This window comes from Melanotaenia boesemani, chromosome 10 (genome assembly GCF_017639745.1).
Source record: "Melanotaenia boesemani isolate fMelBoe1 chromosome 10, fMelBoe1.pri, whole genome shotgun sequence".
Classification (NCBI taxonomy): domain Eukaryota; kingdom Metazoa; phylum Chordata; class Actinopteri; order Atheriniformes; family Melanotaeniidae; genus Melanotaenia; species Melanotaenia boesemani.
Window position 1 is genome coordinate 10,924,561 of NC_055691.1, and position 9,544 is coordinate 10,934,104.

A 9,544-nucleotide genomic window follows, 5' to 3' on the forward strand; every position below is an offset into this window, starting at 1 on the left:
CCCTCCTCCTTTCAGGGTGGAGCCTGCTGGAGAACCATGGTTGAAACCAGGAGGTGTGAGGAAGTGTAAGTGTGTTTTTTATTGATTTCATCACATTCAACCATCTTCACACTGTCCCATCACTCATTCATCAGTCAGCATCAAAGTGTCAATAGATCAATAACTGCAGCTGGATTGTGTTTGTTCTCTCCATCAGATTCCTGTCCACTCACTATCGACATGAACACAGTGGACAGAAAACTTAAACTGTCTGACAACAACAGGAAGGTGACACGTGTGAAGGAGATTCAGTCATATCCTGATCATCCAGACAGATTTTACAGGCCTCAGCTGCTGTGTGGAAATGTTCTGACTGGTCGCTGCTACTGGGAGGTCGAGTGGAGAGGAGATGTTGATATATCAGTGTGTTATAAAGAAATCAGGAGGAGAGGAGACATCAGAGACTGCTGGTTTGGATTCAATGATCAGTCCTGGAATCTAAAATGTTCTGATGATGAAGGTTACTCTGTCTGGCACAATAACAGAAAAGCACCCATCTCCTCCTCCTCCTCCTCCTCCTCCTCCTCCTCCTCTGTCTCTAACAGAGTAGCAGTGTATGTGGACTGTCCTGCTGGCTCTCTGTCCTTCTACAGAGTCTCCTCTGACTCACTGATCCACCTCCACACCTTCATCACCACATTCACTCATCCTCTCTATGCTGGTTTTGGGTTCTGGTCCTTGTCTGGTTCCTGGATGTCTCTGTGTTGAGTGTAAAGAGTTTGATCGTGTCAGAGAAACTCTGACTGGTGAACAGATAGTTCAGTCTGTACATGTCTGTCTCTTTCACTCAGAAACATCTTTTCAGATTCAACCAGTTTCTGTGTGAAACTCTTCTAAATGATTCCTTGGAAACTTCTTCCTCTTCCAGTCCTTTAAAGATGGAAGCTGTGCTTCTTCCAGGATCCACATGTTTCCAGTCAAAGCTTCACACTGAATATCAGGATGTTGTGTTCACTTCATGTCAGCTGCAGTTAGTTTCACTTCATGATGCTGGAAATGAAAATCCTCCCAGTGTTTCACTCTTAGTTTGTTTGCTTCATTCTGTCTTTATTTGGACTTTCTGACATTTTCACATGTTGAATTATTGATTTTTCACTTTTTGCCTCTTTATTCACCACAATCTTCATTTTTCATTCTGTCTCCAAATGTCTGACTTTATATGTGAAATGTAGACTCTTCATGTACTTTTAAAACTGACACCTTGATGACCTACGACTGTTGTACTAAGTACGGTACAACCCACACCATCCAGTAAGCGGACGACACACCAGTGGTGGGTCTCATCCAGGACGGTGAGGAGAGGCTCTGCAGGGAGGAGGTGAGACTTTTTGTGGACTGGTGCAGTAACAACAACGTGATCCTGAATGTGGAAAAAACCAAAGATCTGGTGATGGACGGCCTGTTCACGCTGCTGTGGAGATCCTCCCACACATTAAGTTCCTGGGAGGTGACATAGCCGACAACCTCACCTGGTCCCTGCTCACCTCCTCCTCTGTAAAAAAGCCCACCAGCGCCTGCACTTCCTGCAGAGGTGAAAGGTCCATCCTCAGCAGTTTCTGCAGAGGCACCATGGAGAGAGAGCTGACCAGCAGCATCTCTCTGTAGCACGAGAGCAGCAGCAGCTCAAAGTCTCTGAGGAGGGTGGTGAGGGCGGCCCAGAGGATCCCTGGAGTCACACTGCCCCCATTGAGGAGCTAGCAACGCAGCGCTGCCTGTCCAGGGCGGTGGAAATCATCATGGACCCCACTCACCCCTGTAATTTCATTCTGCATCTCTGGTCTAATGATCTTCAATAACAAAATAATCTGACTAGAGACGCCACGATTACGTCGTTTCACTATTAATCACAGTTTTAAACCTCATGATTAATTAATCATAAAGATTCCTCAATATCATGACTTTCCATGAAAGATCATGTCTGAACCACGAACACGGAACAAAATCAGAGTTCTGTGATAAATCAGACGAGTCGTCCTGCAGCATCCTCTACATGTACGGCTGGAAAAGCGTCTGAATCTGCAGGAATAATGAGGATAAAGTGGTTTCAGGTGGATTCTGTTCACCGCTGTAACAAGTCACCTACATGCCCAAAAGCAACTTCTCTGGCTGAGATAAAGCCACGTTCTGGTCTTTAACACGGCAGGAGTAGAACTTTGTTGATGCGGACAACAAACAGAATAAAATCCAGGTGTTCATTCCACAGTTTCATCTCTTTGCATTAACATGTTCATTCTGACAGCATGTGAGTTCACACATTTATAGATGGAAATGAATTAACACAGAATAATCAGAGAAACAGGATTATTTGTTTGACAGTAATCGTAGCAAAGAAAATCTGTAAGGTGACGTCTCTATCCAGCACTGATGGAGATCCCAAACTGTCCTCAACGTTCAGCTGCAGAAAGACAACGAGGAGCCACGACTTCCTCTCAGAGTCCTTTACAAGCCAAACAAAAACCTCCAACACTGAAACACCAGGAAGGATTTGAATACATGAAATTTTGTGTTTTGTTGGAGAAACATGGAGCTTATATGAAGCATTTAATCACTTCTGGATCATTCTACAAGGCCGGCTTCAGTTAAGAAGAATTATTTTCTCTCTGTTGGCTGATAATTGTGTGATGTTTAGAAAATTATAATAAAACAGCTGAATATTTACTTAATTTGATATTATTGGGAAAATTCTTTATTCATAATTGTAGGTATTTCCAAACTAAAGCCATAATTAGTTCCTGTAAGAACAACTTTTATTCATCTTCTAAAATAATTGAGATTATAAAAAGTAAATGTGGTCAAGATGAGTTGTTTGAACAAACTTTACCTTCTTTTTATTTCTTATTTTTATATGCAGAGCAAGTTACTAAATACTATTTGGAACAAATTTAACCATAAGAATGTAGATAAAATGACTAATATTTATTCAGGATGTTTTCTTGTATTTTATCTTATTTCTGACACAGATGGTTTCTTACTTTGTTCAATCTGACTTGTTTATAATAATTGGGCTGATGTGAATATGAAATGATCGGTTTGGTCCTTGCAAAAGAAAAAGTTTAACCTTTAATGTGTTTTTTTTTATAGTTAATACAAACTTTTTATAACTTCTTTATTTCATGATTTTTTCATGCAACAATTATTTTTTATTACATTAATTATTTATTTTTTCATGATTTTCTTTTTCGTATATAATTATAAATGTATATAATATAATATAATTTCTCTGTTTGTTAAATTGAAATAAAATAATTAATTCCAAAAATATCTACACGGAAAATAAAGAATGAACATTTAAATAAAACTTTACTTTGAGTTGTAAATTTATTTTCTTAAACATTCTAATAATACATTTGTTTGCCTTCTTTGTTATTTTATATCATTTTAAACTGAATTTAAAAACATTTCAATCATTCTCTTTCATTCATTCTTTACCACTTAGTCCATTACGGGTCGCAGGTAAGCTGGAGCCTATCCCAGCATTTTGACAGGTGAGAGGCAGGTCCACCTGGACAGGTAACCAGTCCATCGCAGGACCAACACAGATAGAGACAAACAATCATTTACACACACGCACTCCTAGGGAGAATTTAGAGTCACCAATTAACCTAACACGCATGTTTTAAGACAAAAAAAATTGTATAATTATTAATATCATTATTATTATTATTATTAGTAGTAGTAGTAGTAGTAGTAGTAGTAAGAGAATTTCAGGTGGACAGATATCTGGCAGCTCCACAAACTGCAGTTCCACCATCAGCCAGCAGAGGGCAGTAACTAACCAACTTCAGTCCCACCATCACACAGTAGCATCTATTATAAGCATCTATTTCACACACAAATTTACTCTTTACATTTTTGTTACAATTACAATTTCTAATATAATAATAATACTAAAATAATAATAACCTGATATAAATATAATATCTATAGTTATAAATAAATATGAACATGTTGAAAATTGTTAGATATGAAAACATGTAAACATGTTCACACACACACAACTACACTATTTACATACTTAAGAAAAGTCAAAAACACAATTTCCATCATTAAATGAAAGACTTTCATTCAGTGATTGTAAATATGGAACAAAAATGGATTAACAGCTGGACATTAAAGCAAACTATAGTATTGTTCAGTCTTTTCTAAACTAAACATGTTCTCCCTGCTGTCCTTTAAAACTAAACACAAACAAGAAGACAATCTTCATGTTTTCTGCCATGTACAACTGGAATCCTCCGTTTCCATCTTTTGTCCCACATGCAGACCAAACTATTCCACCTGCTTGCTCTGGCCTCTTGGAGTTGGTGCACCTTCATCCCCAGACACTGCTCATGGTAGCATCTTCCACAGGTATCACACTGTATCTGCACAATAACAGCAGTAAAATAACATGGGATTAATCCTGCATCTACAATGCAAATAAAGAGGTAAATGTGCAGCAGAGAATCATTTCTTGTTACTGTCAGGGCGATGTTTGCTTCAACTTATTATTATTTATTTATTATTTACATGTCATTTCATTGACTTCATGCATGTACATTATATTGTAAATTGTAAAGGAATTGACATCTTAGGGAAATAAAACTGTTTTATTTCTAAATCAGTTAATATTGGTGATTAAATGTAAAACTGGAAACAAAGTGCAAACAGTGAGAAACACTTCCCCAGTCAGTGGTGGGAGGCCCAGATCCTGGAGGCTTTGACGCTGAGCACATTGCACAATTGTTTTCCATGTCAAACACTCCAAGAAAAGGATGGAGGACAGAGGAGACGTGGATGCAGCAAAAGTAGAAATGAGAAGAAGATTGTGTTTACCTGCTCTCTACATTTATTCCTCTGCCTGTTTGGGCCACTATCTGCCCTGTGCTGTTTTATGTGTCTACCTACCACCCTGTCTAGAAGCTTCTTTCTTCAATAAAACACATTTAAACTGCTGCCTGTTCAGTCTCCATTCATTTCCTTCACAGCGCTTTCTAGAAATAAATGCTGTCTGTGTTGCAGGAGGAAAAACCTGCTTTTTAGAATCTGGACCAGCTCTGGTGATCTGGTTTACCTGATGTAAACAATATTAACAACGACTGTAAACCTGATTCACTGAGGATGGAAAGTGCAAACGTTCTCCTCTCATCAGCATCTTCTTTCTAGATGTGTCAAAGGTCATAGCCGGTGATGCAGGAAAGGCTTCCATCATCGCCCTCGCCATCTACACCAACACACAGTCTGAAAAGTCATCAGTCACACACTTTTCCCAACAAACGTTTCCACTTTGACTTCATGTATTATTTACTTTAAATCTGTATACATAGTAATATTCTTCCTTCTATTTGTCCAGAGGTAATTAATACAACATGTTTAATGTACATTACACACTACATGGGCTTTTTCAGCCAGCAGACAGCCTTCAATACCGTTCACATAAATCCCCCCAAAACTGAAGTATAAATGTAGAATTAGGACCTCACTGCCTGATGTTCTTTTTTACCATCGCTGCCATGTGCTGTCACACCATTAATTCAGGTGTATCGTCTGTTCTGATGTTTGTTTTAGAAGCATGCGCTCAACATAATAAGAACACGGCGTTTTATTGGCTCTCTGGGGACGTATGTATCTAGTAATATTTGATTCTTTCAGAAAAAGACACTGAAATCAAAGGTGGACAGTTAGTCCCACATGCACACAGTGAACTTTGTACACAGTCATGCAGACAGAAATATACCGTGGTGACTATGAGCCCACAGCTACTGTCATCTTGTTGAACTGGATGCTGGATGGTTGCTCCTCCCCCACTCCTCCTCGCCATAGCAGCTTCTCCTCATCTTCAACTTTTCCCTTTTAAAATATCTGCTGTATTAGTCTCCACTGCATCCTATTAGTATGCAGCTGGAATATCATCTAGGTTATCTTGTTTTCTGGGATATCTCATTTAGTATATGGTATATAGGTACTGATGGTGTGACTGGGAGGTGTAGGAACAAAGAGCTAAAACCAGCCAGCAAACAAAGTGCTTCACTGGTCTGGGTTTGGAAACTTGTGTCAACGATGCTGCATCCATTTTTACTCCAACACAAAGTTTTAAATAGAAATCAAACATGTTTAAATGCTTTTATTTTTGGGATATTTACCTCTTTTTAGCCAAATCAATCATCATTTTTACTGAGACGTGATATCTAATGTGTCGACTCTTTTTGCTGCCTCCTCAGATGAATCAGATGCTGGATCCACCAAAAACACTCATCTTATGGCAGGAAATATATACTTGAAAAAAGCTTTTATAAAGCACATAATAAGACTCAGAACAACTTTATAAATCATATAAACAGAGTTAATATAAAGTGATGTTTGCAGAAAGTATCAGTGAGCAGCAGCTTCCAGTGGCTCTGTCAGTGTTTACAAAGGACAGAATGGCCTGGTAGTCGTCACAGCTGATCTGGAACAGGAAGAAAAAGAGATTCAAAAGAAATGTAGAATTAAAATCCTCTAAAATTACAAGTGAAACATAGAAAAGACAAAGTCCTCTAACAGAAAGTGTGTACATGGAAGTCAGCCGTTTCACTGTCTAAATATTTCCTCCTGTACAAGGTGTGTGGAGGTAAAATGCATGAAAAGCAACTTTACCTTGGAGAGGCCGTGTCCACTGAGCTCAGCGCGTTTCCCACAAAGTTTTCCACCTGCTGTGTAATGATGAAGGATGGAAATGTTCTTTCCAACGCTGGACTGGTTGGCAGAAAGCTGAAAGAGGCTCAATAACCTAAAGCAGAGGATTGAGATCAAGTTAGAAAACAACACAGGTTAAATGCTGTTTGAGAAACATTCCAGCAATAAGACGCTGGACTAAACTGAGGTATCTGCAGATGTTGAACCTCACTGTGTCTTTGTTTGGGCCTGTTAGCCACTGGTGAGGTCGCAGTGAGCGCAGCTCGCTATGGCGGATCACAGAAATGTTCCCTCTTACATGGAGGGAGCTCAGCAACAACAACGTCTGTGTCCTTCCTTCTCCACAGTGATGTCAGCTGCAAAAGCCAAGCAGCACCTTGTTCACTCATCAATCCATCAATAAATAATCATTAAAAATAAGCTGCACAAAGTTTAAGATAAATGCGAGTAAAATAGATAGAATGAATCTTGATTATATGATGGATTGAAACACATAATCCATCTAAAAGCAACATACAGCAGCAGCAGCTGCACAAGCAGGAAGTACAGTTGGACTAAAACATGTGACTGTAGACATACAGTATGTATACATACGTCAATAGTTTTATAATATCATCGTCCATCATCAGGGTCCAAGAACATCTTTAAATAATTGTATTCCAGCAAATATAAACTATATTGCAACGTGAGCATGGATCCTGTCTCTGGGACTCTGGACAAAAGACACAAGGAAGAAATGAGCTTAATCCACAATCTCTATTCTTGATATGAAACACTGGGAATGCCAAAGGGCTTAAACTATCTCTGAACCACAGCTGTAGTCAGCAACATAAAATAGTTAAAGCAGAAGTTACCACATGGAGCAGAAATCTTCATCTGGAATAACTTCTTTTTTCCATGTAAAGCTAAATACATGTAAGATCAGCTGTGATGTGTCAGACTGTGGGGAAGGCTTGCTGTGGCCATTTCTTGGTTTTCCATGTTCCTCAGACAGGACGTGTGTTGACTGAGATGTGAGGGAAGGCATGTCCTGAATAAACACAACAGCTGGAGACAGAAAAATATTCCAGCAGGAAAAGTTTTAAAAAGCATCAAAAGATCTTCACAATATAACGTTGCTTCTGTGCAGGAATTCTGTGTTTCTAAAAGCAGAATAAAAACTAGTCAGTAGAAAGAAAATGAGCTTTTATTGTCCAGGCTGACAGACTACAACCTTAAACAATAAAGTGAGATGTGGTGTGCTGTGGAAATCTTTGTGAAGCTCTCAGTCGTCTTTATGTTCTTCTGTGTGGAGAAACGTGGACAGCGGTAGACTGAGAATCCCTTTTTGTCTGTGATTATATCAGCACATAGCACGTTAATCCCAACACATGCTGATTATTAACATCATGTCACCTTTACCTTCGGCCCTTTGGTCTCCTCAGAAAGAAAAGGCTTTGTGATGGATGGAACATGTACACCTCTCCTCCTCTGTGTCTTCTGTTTCCAGCGTTCCACATCCACCCTGTGGGTCTGGATTACAACACACAGAGAGCAGCAGCTAGTTGCTATGAATGGAACATCGGGCATATCCAGCTTTTATCTTTGGATTAGAAGATGATCGTTCAACAAAGAACAGTGATGACGCAACAAGGAAATAACACGACGTAAACACTCAGCTTGATATCAGACTCATATCCTGTCCACCAAATAATAAAGATCACATTAAAATATTTTCATCATGTTTTCATTTTTATTTCCATCTTTTAGGATTTAATTTCATGAATAAACTTTCTGCTCCTTTATTTATTTCCATTAGTTGCTTCAGACAGTTTTTACTTCATTTATTAGAGAATTTCTTGATGTTTTCAGGCTTTGAGTCTTTAACTTGTGAAATGTGAGATTTAAAAAATCCAGATTTAATGAGATGAAGTCAAACTCAGACCTTCTGCAGCTGCTCCTCTTCATCATTCAGAGCAGGTGGATGGAGCTGGAGGTCTGGACCACAGGGATGGACGGGGACTCACCTCTCTGGGGAACAGGGAAGCATCTGGGCGGTCCTCTGCCTTCAGGTTCAGGTCAGAACTGGACAGAACCGAGGCCCTGCTGGTGCTTCTGGGCCAGCCGGCTACACATCTGTGAAACTGATCCAGAATCAATGACTGTGTCCTCATCAATGAAAGTGCTGGACAACAGTTTTCTCCATGAAAGAAGAAGAAGTCCAGTATGACGGATGCTGGTCCTGGTTTTACTATTCTGACTTCAGGAACAAGTTTTGGAGGCGACTTCATTAAATACAATAAAACACACTGACAGTGAAAACTAACAGGATTAAAGAAGAAACCAGTTCAAACTGGTGTAAAAGTGGCTTTAAAAGGTGAAATGATGAGCGGTGGTGGCTGCTGGACTAGTTCAGGATGGGTCCTGCAGAGCCAATGAAAGATTGTTTGTAGATGTTCTTACGGGCCAGAGGAGCTTTCTAGCGTGGGCCTGATGGCAGCAGCTGGAAGGAGGGATGAAGAGGGTGTGATGGTCCTCTGTGATCTGGGAGGTTTTCCTGATCACAGAGAGCTGCTGCAGCTCAGAAAGAGCTGTTTGTGCTGAGCATCATTTTGCTGGCCTGACTGAGGAAAGCAGAGAGTTTGCTTTTGTGTTTGATGGACAGGAAGCCGTAGCAGGATGAAATATTGAAGATTTCCTCAGCAGGTGGAGCCTTTTTCTGCTTTCTTCCAATCAGAGTCTGCGTGGCGACTAAAAGACCTGCAGGAGTCCGTCTCTGTTCCCACATATTTAAAAACGCCTCCCTGTTCGGTGGCTTGACTCTGGATGAATGAAATGAAATGAAATGAAATGAATGAATGAATGAATGAAA

The 9,544-nt window shown here is 39.7% G+C and overlaps 1 protein-coding gene and 1 long non-coding RNA gene across 2 annotated transcripts in view; one reads left to right on the forward strand and one right to left on the reverse strand.

Moving 5' to 3' along the window:
* LOC121647514 (NACHT, LRR and PYD domains-containing protein 12) overlaps window positions 1-859 on the forward strand; it is a gene marked incomplete at its 5' end in the record, with an annotated part of 36,899 nt that extends 36,040 nt beyond the window's left edge. The window contains 2 exons of the mRNA XM_041997030.1: window positions 20-65; window positions 197-859. Coding sequence (XP_041852964.1) covers window positions 20-65; window positions 197-747 — 597 coding nt within the window. The remainder of the gene's footprint in view (window positions 1-19; window positions 66-196) is intronic.
* A 6,470-nt stretch (window positions 860-7,329) lies between these two features.
* Window positions 7,330-8,192, reverse strand: LOC121647027. The gene is made up of 3 exons (XR_006011768.1): window positions 8,095-8,192; window positions 7,548-7,740; window positions 7,330-7,405 (listed from the first exon to the last, which is right to left on the reverse strand). It is a non-coding gene; the product is annotated as an uncharacterized LOC121647027 (long non-coding RNA).
* Window positions 8,193-9,544: the final 1,352 nt, after the last annotated feature.